Source organism: Podarcis cretensis (assembly GCF_951804945.1).
Source record: "Podarcis cretensis genome assembly, chromosome: 6".
Lineage (NCBI taxonomy): Eukaryota > Metazoa > Chordata > Lepidosauria > Squamata > Lacertidae > Podarcis > Podarcis cretensis.
This window is the reverse complement of record NC_137175.1, coordinates 47,826,463-47,843,884: the sequence shown is the minus strand read 5'-3', so window position 1 is coordinate 47,843,884 and position 17,422 is coordinate 47,826,463. Positions and strand designations below refer to the sequence as shown.

The 17,422-nt window shown below is 41.2% G+C and overlaps 2 protein-coding genes across 10 annotated transcripts; one reads left to right on the top strand and one right to left on the bottom strand.

Annotated features, from left to right (window-relative positions):
- Positions 1 to 799: 799 nt before the first annotated feature.
- SRSF3 (serine and arginine rich splicing factor 3) lies at positions 800 to 6,940 on the bottom strand. Its single transcript, XM_079982431.1, has 6 exons — positions 6,763 to 6,940; positions 5,828 to 6,035; positions 4,986 to 5,120; positions 2,912 to 2,950; positions 1,869 to 1,955; positions 800 to 1,660 (listed from the first exon to the last, which is right to left on the bottom strand). Exons 2-6 carry the CDS (start codon positions 6,031 to 6,033, stop codon positions 1,633 to 1,635), a joined length of 495 nt encoding a protein of 164 aa, XP_079838557.1. The 5' UTR covers positions 6,034 to 6,035; positions 6,763 to 6,940; the 3' UTR covers positions 800 to 1,632.
- Positions 6,941 to 7,008: 68 nt separating this feature from the next.
- On the top strand, positions 7,009 to 16,870 carry LOC307219324 (parathyroid hormone 4-like). Of its 9 annotated transcripts, none has more exons than XM_079982439.1 (4): positions 7,009 to 7,201; positions 10,990 to 12,802; positions 13,519 to 13,622; positions 16,337 to 16,870. In XM_079982439.1, exons 3-4 carry the CDS (start codon positions 13,534 to 13,536, stop codon positions 16,725 to 16,727), a joined length of 480 nt encoding a protein of 159 aa, XP_079838565.1. In that variant the 5' UTR covers positions 7,009 to 7,201; positions 10,990 to 12,802; positions 13,519 to 13,533; the 3' UTR covers positions 16,728 to 16,870. The 9 variants fall into 9 exon arrangements, with proteins under 9 accessions (XP_079838565.1, XP_079838561.1, XP_079838560.1 ...); XM_079982435.1 differs by having other exon boundaries at positions 10,791 to 12,802; XM_079982434.1 differs by lacking the exon at positions 7,009 to 7,201 and adding an exon at positions 7,228 to 7,807 and having other exon boundaries at positions 10,791 to 12,802.
- The last annotated feature ends 552 nt before the right edge of the window (positions 16,871 to 17,422 follow it).

The window sequence follows — 17,422 nt, the reverse complement described above, 5'->3', positions numbered from 1 at the left end:
GCCCCCCTCCAAGCCTGTCTCCCCAAAAAGACACCTACTTCAACAGCTCATTCTGCTGTGAGTTTTTTTGTTTTTTTACAAATGCTTTATCCACATAGGTTGACAAGGCACAATGGAACTCTGCAAGACAAGTCTTTAATGAAGCATGCATTTCCCCTTTTTGAAGCCGTTTAAGATAGAATATTAAACATTAACAATCTTTGGATGACCATGTAATTTTCCTTAAAAGGCTAGATAATGAAATTAAACCAAATGTATTCAAGTAGTATGGATTTAATCTAAAATTCACAAGACCAATTATTTTCTGGGCACAAGACCAATGGATAAACGTTGCATGCAACATTTGTTTTAATGCAGAGCATTTAAAGCTTTGTCGGCATTACAAAGCTTAATTTTTATGCTTAACTTGAATCCCTGCATAGCAAGTTCACTTTTGGTATACAAGTTTGAGTGCTTCATTACTAAAATGAATGCTCATTGGAGTGCAGCATGCTAAGCCAATCATTACTGTAACTTGTTGTGAATGTGTTGTAGTAAGTAGCCATGTATTACCATAGACGATGACTGAGGCAATTGCCTCTAGGTATTTGAAGAGGTATTTTAAAAGGAACTATGTGTGATCTGTTACTTACATATAAAACATTCTCTGAATAGCTCTTTATCCAAATATTAACACAGTGAAATTTGATTATGGCTTCAAATTGTTCACAATAACAGATTTGAATTAAACTGTACACAAGTCCATCTGAATGTTATATTTGCACGAAAGTATGTCAAAATACGAAAGTTAAATACTTAGAACGATTTGTAACCAAACTTTTAATCCAAAGATCTCAAAGAGTTTACAGTGACATGACAACTTATGCACAATAAGAAAATTTCGCATCTACAATGTACCCTTATGCACCCAAATCCTTTAAGCTAATCATCTGTTCTTTTGGTCTGCTCTATAATGAACAGATTAGGCAGTTCACATTTCAGCAGTAAGTACTGATCCACACAAAGATACAAAACTTAATCTACACTTTTACATGGTAGAAGGTAGTTCTGACTAAACTGGTATAAATCAGAACTTGTAAAACAGTATCAAAAACATATAGCTCCTACAAGGCTTTCATAACCCTTTTGCTTACTATTGGTTTTATCCTGTCCTTTAACCCTGCTCTCACCCTGCATAGATTGCCCATTTGTGATTGTAGCAAATGCTCAGGATTAAAAGGTCATGTGTGTTGTGTACTTCCTTTCAAGTTTAGATCCTGCAGATTCCAGAACACAATATTTATATGAAGAACATTTGCCACTTGCATGGCTTTTGAGGTTTTATTTGGTAAGTCTATGCAAGGTTATTAGCTAAACATTAATGCAAATCAAAGTTATGCTTAAGGGTACACTGTAAAGCAACAAGTTATTACACTTCATATGACCTGCTCAGAACCATATACAGATTCACAACTGTTACATTTGTCACCTGTTACAAGAGACAAGAAAAACAAAATTTGACAGCTAAAACATTTTAAAAATGCACCAAGCTTATGAAGTCTTAAAAGAAAACAATGTTCTGTACATACTCCTTTCACATACTCCTTTCTTCAGATCTAATATGACTTCCTGTACACTGCTGTTCCTGAAGTTCTATTTCCTGTCATTTGACCTGGAACGGCTAGATAGAATATACATTGAGATTCTCAGTCAAACAATGGAAGCAGTTCAGTATCGTTATCTAAACATACATCTGAAATTTCAACTAGACAAATGCACATATTATAAGGCTTTTAATTAGTGCACTAGTGAAAATGACATTTCTCTAGTAAATACACTACAGAATTAAACTCTGTATTCAGACATTAAGGTTATGGAAGTGTTCTTACCTACGAGATCTGGAAAATGAACGAGAAGGCTTGTGATTTCTCTCCCTTGACAGTGATCTCTCTCTCCTTCTATCTCTAGAAAGGGACCTATAAAAGGAATAATCAGGATTTCAAGAGAATACATTTTTCATGCAATTCTTGAAAAACAGCATACTCAAATCTCACTCCTTGAATAACCTTTTTCTTGTAGCTTAAATTCATATTTTTAAATATGTTGCGAATTAATGGCTGTAACATACTAATGTATGAGCACAGGTTTTACTTTGTATTTGAGTAATGCATGGTATCAATGCATTAACTAGTACAGTGCTTGTAAACATGCTTGAAAGTCTTAGTTTATGAGGCACTTTTTAGAATAATATGTAATTCATCATTGATACTGGATTCAAAACAAAAGGTATTTTAGTTTATCACAGCATTTGATGGCAGAAAAAAACTTTTAAATTGTTGAAAGCTGAATTCAGATTAGACTATACTTTAATAAACACATTTGACATGCATTTTAACACAGAATACTGACAACTATGCTGGCCAAGTACACTTTCAAAGTAGTCAGAGATTTATGGCACTTCAAGTGTATTAATTTAAACTATCTTTTGGGTATGAAATGTCATACCTGTGTCATCTGCACCACAGTGCCATCTGTTTAAGGGGGTGGGGAGTCCCTTATTCTATAAGCACTATCTAGACCAGGGGTCAGCAAACTTTTTCGGCAGGGGGCCAGTCCACTTTCCCTCAGACTTTGGGGGGCGGACTATATTTTGATTTTTTTTTTTTAAATGAACAAATTCCTATGCCCCACAAATAACAGGTGCATTTTAAATAAAAGCACACATTCTACTCATGTAAAAACACCAGGCAGGCCCCACAAATAACGCATGTGCATTTTAAATAAAAGGACACATTCTACTCATGTAAAAACATGCGGATTCCCGGACCGTCCACGGGCCGGATTTAGAAAGTGATTGGACCGGATCCAGCCCCTGAGTCTCAGTTTGCCTACCCATTATCTAGACAACCCAAATGCAGCACCAATAGATTACCTGCTGCGGCTACGGGAGAAGCTTCTCCTTCGTGGAGATCTACAATCAAAAATACAAAAGTGAGTATTTTCATCAATTCAGCATTAGTGGGGCGAGGCAATTCCCAACTTGTCAAGTCACTGTTGGGCCCAGTGAATGTGCCAAATAACATGGCACTCATCGTCCAGCAAAATGGAAAGATTCAGGCATTAAAAACTCAGTGTGATCAGCACGCTTCCAACCATGAGTTTGCTTTAACTAACACCACGTCATAAGCAAACCTGTCCAATGCAGCACTTCCATCTCAACTAAATCCACTGCCTAGAACACTATACTAATGTCCCACAAGTAGTCCCAAAATTGGTATAAACCAGTATTTTGGAACCCATGCAAGGTAAAAGTCCGCAACAGGACATAAGGTATCAAGTGAAAGACTAACGCACACCGTGACAAAGCCATTAAACACCATTAGAACTGCATATTTGTGAATGTAAAAATTTAAAATGTCATAGTGTGTTTAGTCTAAGAACCTTAGTTTGCCCAGTTTATCCCAAAAGTAATTGTTTTAAGTTCCGAAAACTGTTAGTAAAACAGTTTAAAGGTGAAAGGAGTTGGCAGATTTTTGCAAGGAAGAACCAAGTTAGCAATTAAATGTAGTTTGCCATCTCACATGCAAATATACTGCAGTTTAGTTTCTTATATTAAGTTTCCTTAACACCCTTAAAAGTTTTATTCAAGCAACATATGTATGTTACCACGAAATTATGCACAGCCAGCCTTTGATTGAGAAAAAGTAATTACTTATAAGCCGCTTACTCCTTATTTTTACCAGCAGTAAACTGTATAAGCAGGAAAAACTTACTAGTTTTTGGTTTCAACAAGCTAGAAATGGTGAGGTGAGGCTGCCGGACTGACTGCCAAGAAGAATTTGCTGAAAAGGTTTTGCCAGATGTTGCGTTGTATTTAGTTGGTTGGCGAAGGGGGTGTTGTGGATTTTTCCTGCTTTTTTGTTAGCCGAAGGCTGCTGCTGTAGTTGTTGTGAAGACATTTGGTAAATAAACAGCTGAGCTGATTGGCCGGGAATATGTGGGCGGTCGAGGTGGCTGCTGCCGATTTGGTTAAGGTTGGAGAGAAGGCTGAGAGAAAACAGCATGCTCGGGAACCAAAGGGCGGTGCAACCTGACGACTGGCCATGCCTGGGTCATGTGAAACGACACCAGCCAAGCTGAATGGGGCGCGCTGGTCACATGACGCTGAAAGGGCTAGTTGACTGGCTAATGCAGACTCAGAGGGTGGTGAGAAGAGACATGATGGTGACTCTGTAACGGGTTCATTTTTATTAATAGATGGACCAAAAAAAGCATAAAAAAATGAAAAACAAGCCATCAGTACAACCATCTATTAGCTAACAAATACTCCTATTGTGTTCTACAGTGAAAGGGAACAGATTTCACTCTCTTATCTTGTATGGACTTCATTTACCTGAAACAGGCTAAAATCAGCCCTTGCAGAAATAAAGACCTTAAGTACAACTAATAAACACCCAACCAATCTGTCAGGGTCAGAGAATGCATTACTTGTAAAAACCTGCTTTATTTTGAAATTTATTCCTGCATAACTCAAAAGTTGGTCATATTTCAACAGATTTACTATTGTCAGATTTAGCTAAGCAACTGTTCATTGCTTCAGCATTTTTAAAACAGTTGCCTGCCTGGCATCATTGTGCTAAAGTGGAAAAATCTCAAGTGGGTGAAAAAGCCAAGCTGTTGTATGCAATGTTTACAACAATGGTGTAAAGAAAAGCAAAAAAAAACCCAAGTTGGAGTACTGGGAAGAAAAAGAAAGTGACTAGAAGATGAACAGACTTCAGAAGGAAAGATGATAACCCGTGTTAGAGGGCACTATCAACTGGTATAGACACCTAAGGATAAAAGTCAGTGTTCAACACAATGTATCCCTCTAACACATATTCAATGCTTTAAAATTCTGTGTCTGGGTAGGTATAAACAAGCATATATATATTTTTAAAAAAGTCTATTATGCCAAATGGTAATACTGCCAAACATTACTATACAAGTTCTTTGCTCCCAAATACCTGCGGCGAGGTGGAGGACTTCTCCTACGATAGTCATCTCGAGGACGTCTACCCCATGAGGGAGGTGGACCACGGTTCCGACTACGTTTTTCACCATTGGAGAGTTCCACCCTGACACGACACCCACAAAGAGTTCTAAGAGAAAAAGGGAAGGGTTGTTAGTTCTAACAGCCTAATAAAACTAAGCCAGACACTTCAACTAGTGCCCCTGTATTTCCCTAGTTGTTTAAACTTCAACACAAAACCATACCAAGTCAGTCTAATTTTGTTTTGTTTAACTGAAAATTAGACTGGGGACCAGTATTTCACTCCTAAGAAGCAGTCAGCACTTTGTTTTGATCATATAGAACGCATATTCAGCTTCAGGCTTATTATAGATGTCAAAATAAAAATGTTTTTAAGTCAACATGAGTGAAATTCAGCTACAGACTGAGCCATTAAGAGCCTGCAACGTGGAGCATATTTCCATTTTAAAAAAATATTAAATGTTTGAACCAGGGCACTCAGAACCACAAGAGCTCACAACCAGTGTTTCCAAAATTTGATAGCTGTACAAAATCTAGAAGCTCAGGAATAATATGCAACATGTTTAAACTGTACTCAAAATAAACTCTTCTAACACAAGCAAAGGATTACATTTCACACAAATTTAACAGACTGTTAGTAAGAATTACTTCCCAACCCAACTAGCCCCCACAGAAAATCAGTTCTATTTCTTTTGGATCTCCAAGTACATAAGCCAGGCTATTTGTGACCAACTTTCTTTTCAATCAAAGCAGTATATTACATTAATATATCAGAGTATACATACAAGCTCAACCCAAATGTAAGTGAATTTTTACCTCCCATCTAGTTCTCTGACTGCATCAGCAGCATCACGTGGGTCTTCAAATTCAACGAAAGCAAAACCAGGGGGATTCCTAGCAACCCACACACTACGTAGTGGTCCATAGTAGCCAAAGGCTCGCTCCAATTCAGTTTTGTTGCCATTGTTCCCAAGGTTACCTACATAAACCTTGCAGTCCAGTGGACACGAATCACGATGCATCTCTGGAAGACATGCAAGGAAAAACTGGTTTGCCTTCTGTTCATATTTATTAGTTAGGGAACCTTTTGGGTTATAAGGTATTTGAAACAGGCTCATGATTTTGAAAATACGGTGCAGATGATTTGACTTACAACGCATAACTATTCATACATTTCAGTCCATTTTATAATCTACTTTAGAAATATAATCCATTGTTCCAAGGTATTAATCATCTTATATTGAAGACCCATACTCCGGGCCCTTAAAACCCACAAGCAAAGTCAAAATTAAGAGACCTTGATATAAGAAAGGAATTGCCGATCCTTTCCCCCATTTGAGGGCATCCAGGGGTTGACAACTGGTCTTGGAAGGGCATGTTGTGTTCAGATCCCCAAAGCAGGTCTCCCTCAAGGCAGCCTGTGGTGATCTGAGGTGGGCCTCAGGCTCCTCGCTCACGAGGAGACGAAAAGGGCTTCTTACGCCTTGGGTAACTGGCGCGCCTACTACTGAGCGGTTTCCCGCCCATCGCGGCGGCCTCTGGCCCTCACAATTCTCGACTCGAGCTTGCGCATATAATACCCACCACGCCGCCCCTCACGCTCAGGCAATCCGCCTCCCCTTTCATCTCCTCCCCGGGACCAATATCCCGGCGCGAGACCTGACGTTACTTCAACCACACAAAATGGCGGCGGCTCTTTGTCCGCTGCCGCAACCGCGAGGCCTTCCATCCCGACCAAGCCCCTCCCTCACCGGCGGCCGGGCCAGGAGTGTGACCGACTCTCGCGAGTAACCGCTACACGGTTTTATGATTATTAATTTTCGGTCGGCTCCGCAGTCTCCCTCGCTTCTCGCCCCTCAGCCACCGAGCTCGATCGCTGCGTCGCCCGTTTTCCCGCCAAGACTCGATTCCGCCGCCTCTCCCACTTCGTCGCACTGGACAAAATGGCGGAAGGCGCCTACACACCCCGAGTTTATATATGTCCTGCCCATCTAGCACGTGACCAGGATTCTCACCAATTGCACGTCGCTTCTCCGGTGATCGACGGTTCCTTGCGCCCTACCCCCTTTCTCAGAGAGACGGCTCCGCCTCAAGGAGCAGATCCTTCCTGACGCTTCTTGTTCGCTTAGTAGTGCCTGCTCCTATTGCCCAGTAGGCCGGGCCACTGTCACCGTGGCAACCAGAGAATAGGTGGGACGGGGAGGGGGGAGAGAATGGGTGGGGCGGGGCCGACAGTGTCTCACGGAGGCTCAGGGCTTATGGTGGAAACGTGTGGGGCGGGAGGTGTCCCAGTATTTACTAAAGGCCGGTGGGGTTTCGCTCAACTGCTCCATTTCCACTTCGACGCAACCGCTTTTCAAATTTCCCGGATGAGCTCTTTGTATTAAAGGGCGTCCCTATTTTAGAAGCGCGGCATCTCTCGCTTCAGCTTTAACCTGAACCCGTACTGGATTGTGGAGGGAACCCACCTCGCCATTAATCCTTAAAAGGGAATTTAAGGCGGCCGCAGTTCTGATTCTTTTCTCCTAACGATTTACAAAGTGGGGCTTGTTTCCGAAGAGCTATGTTTCCCCTTTGCATAGGTGTTGCCCATCCCAGGTGCTGTACGAAAAAAGCTATACTTTTGCCAACTGTGCTGTGACTTTGTTCCTAGAGGGGTTGCTAGCTAGGGACCCCGTTCCCACACCTGATCTGGCTTCAGCTGGCCTCAGAATAGGAAGGACAAGGAATCGGATGCTGTCGGAGCGAGTGGTACCTCCATTCTGTGTTCGGTTAGGTGGGATGCAGGCCCTAAAGGCAAGTGTGGGATGGCTATTGCCCCTGCTGTGACAGATGAGGCAGTCCCTTGGCTGGCAAGTTGTGCGGAGAGGTGATGAGGGCAAAGTGTTTTGGGATGCTACCTGCCAACTCCTAGGGGCTGAGGTCCCTTTGCCCCCCCCCCGAGAATATTTGGGGGGGCACCACCCCACACAAAGTTGATGGAAATTGCCATTCAAATAGTGTGGGTGTGCCCCATCATGTGATTATGTGGGGAAGGGCTTACCTAGGTCCCCAAATATTTTATTCAAGTTGGCACCCCTGTAATCTAACAGTTTTTGGCCAGGTATGCAAAAAATGAGTGAGGCCATTTTCCCTCAGTGGGGGTCAAAATCCCACCACCTTCCAACCCTGATTCCTGTGTAGGGCACCACTATGGGATAGTCCTAGCAGTGTGTGATAGTGTGTAGCTGTGGTTCCCCTTTTCGTGTGTCGTCCTAATCCCTCTCAGTTGCTTGGCAAAAAAAAAAAAAGTATTCCCTGAGCATCTTACACAGGGTCCTTTCTGCAGGCTTATTGCCATGTGGTGAAAGAAATATCCTGTTTCCATGTGAGTGTTCTGTTGTGTGACCTCTTCTTCCTCCTCTTTGGGACTTATACTTCTAAAAGTACACTTTTGTGAATCCTTACATTTGGTAGATTGCATTGTAGTATGCGTGACCCTGTTGGTCTGCCATCTAGTGACAAACAAAGAAACCTGTTTGCTTTTCTGGAGCTAAAAGCCTGTCTGTCTTAACTGTTTCCCCAGTTTTCTATCTGAATAATCCATAGCTCCTCTGCTATTTTGTCACCCACACAGGAGTGCTTTCTGTTGTAGAGTAGTCTGAAGTTATTCTAGGTTAAAACCCCAGAAGGCCACAAGGCCTATAAAGATATCAGACATATGGAGGCAACTAGTTTTGTGTTTCGCATGAATGCTATGTAAAAAGCTGGACATGTCACGTGCTCTTAATATAGTTTTATGAGTTAGGTGGGGTAGGTTGTATGCCTGAGCTTCCTTCTAATTCCTGGAGGCAGCATTGATTCAATTTCTGGAATAGCCAGGTTAGGTTCCTGGTGAGGTAATGACTCTCTAAGTATGGGCCATTAGGTAACAAAGGAAGTGGTTCTGTGCCAGATAACAAATACGTGGGTCCCCCACTCCCTTTGTTAGAAAGACAAAAGCGAAAATTGAGAGTTGAGTGATGTAAGCTAGAAGCTGGAAGACAGAACTATGCCTGATTTCTGTCTAAGCCACAGGTTGTTGTTTTGTTATTGTTTAGTCGTTTAGTCGTGTCCGACTCTTCGTGACCCCATGGACCAGAGCACGCCAGGCACGCCAGGTTGTATATATGTATATAAACCATTGATCCTAAAGACACCATAGTCTCCGCTGTTCCTCATTCCAAGGAAACTGAAACTTGGGTACACACCTGGTCATTAAAATGTACATCAAATGCAAAACATATGGCAGAGAAAGGGAGGCATTTTATTTATTTGAAAGAAATGCATCAACAATTTAGAGAAATATACATACCATTTCAAAAATAAGAAAACACTGATTACATAAAAGCTCATACCTAGAAAGCTTATACTTAGTTGGTCTTTAAGGTGCTACTGGAACATCTTTCAATATATATTTTTTTTAATCTTTCATCATTGTTATTTATTACGACAGACCAACATGGCTACATTACCTGAATCACTGATTATGTATGTTGTATCAAACCATAATATCTTGCTACAAGTTCCCTTACATTGCCAGAAGCCAAAGCTCATGTTCTTTGGTAACTATTTAATAAAGTTGATGTGCATAGCATAGAAATTGTCTAATTACTTTGATATGCCGACACATAATGGGCCAGTTTCTCGTTCAAAGCCACACAAGTTCCAGAGCTGCTGCTGCCAGTCCAACTTAAAGTTTGCTTTCAAAATCCTCCACAGCTTTTCTGTGGTGGATTTAGCCACAGTTAATATAATCACATCTTTATGGAGTCTTCAAAGATAAAAATGGAGGGCAGGTTTAGGATTTAGCATGGATTTTTTGTCCTGCAATATGCTCCACTTCTTTAGACACTTTTATTCAATCCTGGGATACTCTTGAACTCAGTACTGGAAGCCAGCTTGTAACCATCTGGTAACTATTGTTCAGTGAAGGCCAGCACAGTTTGAAGCTTCCATAACTTCTACTGCAGGAGTTAAAATTGCTGCTGGACACAACACCCATTCTCTAAAAGTAGAGCTGCTGAGATATTTCCTATAATGCAATTTCCCAAGGGTAGTGGAATTGAGTAGCCATGGCAGCACACTTTGTCTATGATAGAATGCTTTAAGTTGTCATTCAATGAGCATCTTTCAATTTCTCTGGCTGACATTCACTTGCTCAGACAAATGGAATCATAGTTCTTATGATAATGGTAGTTGCCCCTCAATTACATAAAGGTGCTTATAAAGATCAGATGTTTTAGACTTGGCTATGGCTAGTGCTTATTAGCCTGGAAACACGTAACTAGAAAGCTCTGCTGTGGCAGACACATCATTTACGTTAACTTTTTGGGTGTCCTGGAAACTAAAAAGAGATCACAAGAGTTTAGCAACCAATTTAGCAACTTCTATGTAAATCTTTAATTGGTTACAAGTTTTGACCTTTTCAATAAATGGCTCTTACGCCAGGAACAGAGTTGTTACAAAGCTAGAAGCCTGTAGTGATTAGTTGATGAACACAATGGCTCAAAATAAACAATTCTAGCCCCAGATGGTACAAGGCAGAACCAGTTAGGTCTGTACATTGGTATTTGGCTACTACTTTTTATGTTATTAACATCATGAAAACAATCCTACATTTAACTGCAGCTGCAATGAGGCACAAACAGCTATACCAATATGACTGCAAAGAAAATATATATGGCATTCAATTGTGTCCATATGCTATCAAAATGGGCTTTCAACCATGCATTCCTGTCCTCTCACCCTCACCTTTCAGCTCCTGCAAACTCCCAGAATCTGTGTTGGACACTTTGGGAATCATTGAGTAGATGGGCAGTGGGCAGGCACAGAGGAAATCCTGTTGTGCAGGAAAGGTCCAGGTTGTGAGGTACAGGCTCTGTTCAGGCTTGCTGGTATTATATTATTTGCTCTGCATTTCTATTGTTTTATTTTATTTGTTCCGTAATTCTTGAAAGGTGTCTTGGAAATCCAAATCTGAGAGGCAATACTGCAAGTGGCTGCTGGTGATGTCCACTCTCTGCTGACTCTGGCCTAAATGGAAGTGAACTTGCGCCAACCACAAGTGGCTGCGCCATGCATATGCTGTTGCTTTCACCACTGGACTATAGAGGGGGGAAGCAGCCAGCAGAGGAGGGACAGGCCTCAGATGCACCCAGAGAAACTCACCTTTACCACAGAGAAGAGACTGACGTGGGTCTAAAAGCTTCAGGAACACGAACTTGCTCTGAAAGGGTACTGTACTGGGAAAAGAAGCAGACTCATTTACCTGGCAGTGGAGTGGAGGTTGGGGCAAGGGGACAGGAACCAAGGGAAATAGAGCTGTGATTTATTTATCTATGAAGAGAATCCTGTGATGGGAGGAATGAGGGGTTTGGAGAGCTCTGAAAGTGCTGCTCTGAGCCTACTAGACCAGGCATCCCCAAACTCGGCCCTCCATATGTTTTTTGGGACTACAACTCCCATCATTCCTAGCTAACAGGACCAGTGGTCAGGGATGATAGGAATTGTAGTCCCAAAACATCTGGAGGGCCAAGTTTGGGGATGCCTGCACTAGACAAACAACTATAAAGGAGGAAAACTAAATAATAGATGAAGGCAGCAGAATTCTTTTTCTGTGCAAGGCTGAGAGGCACATATGTAAGATCAGTTCTGATGTTCAGAGTAGCAGGTTGCTGCCTTATATAAAAGCTCAAAGAAGAGCAGGCCTGCCGAGATAGGACCGCTGGGAAAGTACCATATTTAGGTGAGCCCTCACAGTCCTGCATCTTCTGACTCTAGCTATGCCCCATATGCACACATTTCTCATCTGTGGATGGGCAGTGAAATCTGCTTATGCAGCATCTGAGGAAAGTATTGCATGTATAATAGCAAAGCCCCATCCAGTTACGCCAGAGAGATATTATGGGTCAGTTTGCAAGTTACTGTTGGTGACACTGGGTGGATGCAGGAGAATTCACTGGGAGCATCCTGAATATTTGTTTGCCATTGAGGCTGCCATAGTTCAACCAAGACTGATAAACATCAACCCAAAATTTGGGGTGGGCTGTGTGAAGTATGTCTTTAATTTCTACTGAGCAAGAAGTTTTATTTATGCTTCTACATTTTTAGTTGCATATAGTAATATCCCATGAAGTGGGCTGAGCCCTGGCACTGAAGGCACATTGTGACCATGCACCATTGTAAATCCTGGTCCAATTCAAAATATAACAATAACATGTCAAGAAGAGGAAGATTCCTCCTTGCCTTGTTCATATGGTCAGTTCTCCACTTCTCCAGCTGCCTTCTAGAAAAATCAAGCTGATTCTTACCTTAAACATGTGGCGCTGATCCAGAAATTATATCAAAAGTTATCCAGCAAGTAATGGCTGGAATAAGTCCCCCAGTGATAAAAAGTCTCCAATTCTTCAGCCTTGCTATTGATCCCAACCTCCATAGCATGATTTTACGATCCTATGAAAATGACAGGATGAGAGATATTTCAAAAACAGGAGGTCCCAGTGTCTTAATCACTAGCCAAATAGTAAACTTTATTGTCCAAGGGTGATTGTCTCTGGGAGAAGCACATCTTTCATTTATACAAGGAGAAAAAGATCTTAGTCATAGAATATGATGCGCAGTTCATCCCTATTGTTAAGTGCAGCTACAGAACTATAAAAGAAGCTAGGAAGGCGCACACTGTCATTGCAGAAGGAGGCTCACTAGAGATCTGCTAGCAACAAGTAAGACTCCACAAATCAACTTTACCATACTCCAGTACAAGGAGAAATAGTAAGTACTCTACATTACACTGCTATTTTTAACCTGTTGGGCTTTAAATTCTATATACACTTATCTGGATATAAGCCCCATTGAACTTATTTCTGAGTAGACATGTATAGGGTTGCACTGTTAAATATTTTCTTTCAACTAATATTTAATTAAGATATTGTCGATTATATGTAGCTATACAAATATATCTCAAATATATTATTGACAAAATCTGTCAATAAGTGATTACAGTACTGGAAAAATTGAACCAATGGCTTGTGCCATTCAGGATGTATTTTGTGTATTCACATATTTCTAAAAAACCAGTTCTGGTTCAGATCAGAATATTTGTTTTGTTCCCTCCAAAAGCAAACAATTTTATATACATATTATGCTATTGATTTTCATAGGCTATACTAACCTGAGTGAAGATTGCAGTAATATAATTATGACAGGAATATTTGGAATACATATTTAAAAGATGGTTTCCTACTGTTTCAAATTAAAACCTTTTGTGTCCTAATATACAAATAAAATACACCATGGAATTGTTTGGCTTTTATTGTCACAGTAAATATGAAAAGGCAAAGAATAATATTTTAAAAAAATATATATATTTCAGGCCAATACTTCCTATCTGCCACTATGGTTTAATTTTACTATCCATTATTTAAGTGGAATATGTTATAGCTGCAAGTTGCATTTCAATGTCCATCTTATTTCATCTTGTTTAATAGTTTACAGGACAGAAGATGCTTTTGTCCCAAAGATATCTACAGATGGTAACATTTTTGTCCATTTTTTTTCTTGTTTGGTTTGCAACATGTCAAGAAACAGAAACGTAAGAATATTTTTTAGTTAAATTTTTGATAAGCTTTCTTTTGGGTGGGTTTTTGGGTTGTTTTTTTTACTGTGTTGACTTTTGGATGCAAAATGATAACATTGCAGTAATGCTTTACAATATAATGTATTTTTCTGAAGGAGATCACTGTGCAAACATATGTTTAGCATCGTTTGTAATTTTTAAAATGATTTTTCTTTAAAATATGATACATTTGGAAGCTGCTTTTAAAAACAAGATTATCCTGTAGTGAAAGTCACAAGATAGCTAAGGGAAAGGGCAAAGTCTTCTTGTTGTTAGAACTTTCCAAGATGGTTCCGTAAACCATAAAGTGATCTTCTGTTCATTCCTAGATAGTGATGATAAGGGTGAGAGAGCTACCTCTTTTAACACGTCAAAGCACAAATCCATAGCAAAATAAGAAACAATGAAGACAGCTACATGTGTTATTCACATGTCTGTCCTGTTCACATATATTAGCCTGGTTTAGACATAATGGGAAACCAGTTGCTCACCACATGAGTGAACCCACATGAACCTCAGGCTCACATGGTCTGCTGGTCATAAGGTTAGTACCTCTTGCTACAATCTCTCCAGCCTGGGCATAAAGAGGAACTGCGGCTTGTTTAAAAATGGAAGCTTCCAATATCCTTGTGGCCATGGGAGAGAGATGCATAGAAACTTGAGACTCATACAGGCTCTTTCATGGAGCTTCCCATTATGGAGTTTCCCATTATGGAATCATGGTTTCCTATTATGTCTGAAACAGGCCAAGGTATGTGGTAGTCTTGACATGAAAATGGGTGCATGGATCAGGAAATATGACCCCCTTTTTTTACCCCCTGCACTCCGTCAGTCCAGTCCCTTTTCTCCTAACCCAGTTTATGGAGCAGGGAGTACACCACCACTTTATTACAAAGATGGAGCACACACACAAATACAGAGGTACCTCTGGTTATGAATTTAATTCGTTCCACAGGTCCGTTCTTAACCTGAAGTACCACTTTAGCTAATGGGACCTCCCGCTGCCATCAGCATGCAATTTCTGTTCTCATCCTGAGGTAAAGTTCTTAACCTGAAGTACTACTTCTGGGTTAGTGGAGGCTGTAACCTGGAGCATCTGTAACCTGAAGCGTCTGTAACCTGAGGTACCACTGTAATAAAGAAATGTGACTGCCATCATCATGTCTAACATAGGACACAGGAACATATTTATAATGAATCAGACCATTGGTCCGTCCAGCGAAGCCCTAACCACTCTCCAAGGTTTCAGGCAGGAGAGAGGTGAGGCAGTGGGGAGGTCGGCATGGTTCAAATGCATTGGCAGAGCCAATCCGATGCATTTGGTGGTGTGTTTGCACTGCACTGACCTCTATGCCACTCTACCCCTCAAACACAGATGTTGGGAGGTCAGGCACTATCCCCATTCATGCTGTCCACAACTGGATAGGAGTTTTCCCCAAGTATGGCCCTCAGTGGGCTCTCTTTGGTCCATGGTACTATAATGAACAGACAGGTTTTGTAAATAAAAGCTAGCTATGCCACCTTCATTTTACACTACAAAAAAGTCACTGGATAGAAACTATAATGCAAGAACCTGAAACAGCCATGTGAACAGCGACAATGCTAATATGCTTGTACAGTAATCTGTCTTTTCATATATTAGGTTAAAGTTAGTTGTGCATCTGTCAGTGGCTAATCTTTACTGAATTTTAGGTTTCCCAGTTTGAAACAAAACTCAAAGTCCAACACTGAAAACTCATATAATATTTGCTAGACAGTAGCCATGAAAAGATTTCTTAGCAAGAGGTAGGCAAATAAGAAAGTAAAGGTAAAGGTACCCCTGCCCGTACGGGCCAGTCTTGACAGACTCTGGGGTTGTGCGCCCATCTCACTTAAGAGGCCAGGGGCCAGCGCTGTCCGGAGACACTTCCGGGTCACGTGGCCAGCGTGACATCGCTGCTCTGGCAAGCCAGAGCCGCACACGGAAACGCCGTTTACCTTCCCGCTGGTAAGCGGTCCCTATTTATCTACTTGCACCCGGAGGTGCTTTCGAACTGCTAGGTTGGCAGGCGCTGGTACCGAGCAGCGGGAGCGCACCCCGCCGCAGGGATTCGAACCGCCGACCTTTCGATCGGCAAGCCCTAGGCGCTGAGGCTTTAACCCACAGCGCCACCTGCGTCCCAGCAAATAAGAAACACCAGTGCAAATTCAGACATGAAAAAATCAGATTCCATTGAATTCAGTGGAACATATTCCAAAACAAGCATGCATAGAACTGTAGCCTTACAGTCCAATCCTATATATGCCTACTTAGAAGTAAGCCCTACTGAGTTCAGTGGAACTTATTCTGAGGTAGTCTTTGTAGGATTCCAGCCTTAAAGAATTACAAATAAAGGCAGATGAGGAGCTGTGGGACAATGACTTGCATGGCTTGGGGGACTGTCAACTTTGCATCGGTCCAATTCTACAAAGAAAATAATGAATGCAGATGTCAAACATCTGAAGTGGTCAGCACTGGTTCAGACCCCAGGAATACCATACACTATTTTTGCAAGCAGTTAGATGGCACCAGATAGTTCAACAAGGTTGGAGACAATCCCTTAGTGATCTTGGTTTCCTCATCTTTAACTAATATACTTGAAATGTTTTCTTGCTTTGTTGTGAATGTGTTTCTGCTTCTCAAGCACAGTACTGGCTTTTTCACATTTCAGTAAGAGAGGAGTGGCAGAATTCCAGTTCTTGCATAACAAAGGAAATCTCCGTGAAGAGTTAAACCGACTGATTTGGCTCCACCAAGTCATGGGAGGAGTGCACACAGCCGTGGGCAGGGACATCCCGCAGGCACACATTGTGTGGACCTCCCCAAAGAACCAAGACCTCTCCGATCTCTCTGATGGAACTGGCAGAGAAGAGTCTCTAGAAATGATGAAGCAACTGCTGATGGGATTGATGGAGAAGGAAGAGCCTGTTGCTGTCCTCAGGAAAACAAATGTGTTGCAGTATCTAAAGAATGTAAAGGGCAATCAGGACCGGCAAGATCTTTCTGACATATTTCAAGGTGGAGATCAAGATGGCAAAAGAAATCTCAGCACCCAGACATAGATTTCCTGACCGAACCTATTGCAGTCCATCTGCTACTTGATACACTGAGGGAGATCAAAAGAAAAGTTGATTAACAAAGAAAATGTGTGTTTGTGCCATTTACTACTCCTTTGTAGTATTGTAATCTGGCATTGTTGAAAGGTCAGAACATTTCCCCCTTATTCCGATTATTAAACAGGAATGTGCAGGGGTTAAAATTTTCCCTTCTAGACAAATATTTTATAACTGTTAGCAATATTGCCAGGGGCTATATATTATTATTGCTGCTTCACTCCTTTGCATTTGTTGAACAATATTATTGAGGTATTTGTGCATGCAGATTCTGCTGGGGTATGTGGAAAGTATTCACACTTTGTCCCTTATGCTCCTTTCCTGCTTCCACCACCCATATAATTACTTGAGGTCTTTTGTGCCTGTTTTCTACTGTTCCCCTTTAGCAATGTGGGTTTAAGTTATAATAAAGCACATGGCTGAGAAAACACCTAGGCTGGAAAGCAAATTCAAATGCTCTATAATACATTTTTTTCATGTAAAAATGCATACTTCTAAATATGCACCCCTGGTTCTTTGAGCATATTAATATAGTCTCCTTACTGCAGAAAGAATATGTCTTACAGTAAGATTGGAATCTTAGGCAAACAAGAATAAGACCCATTGAACACCATGGGACTTACTTTTGAGTAAACATGCATTGG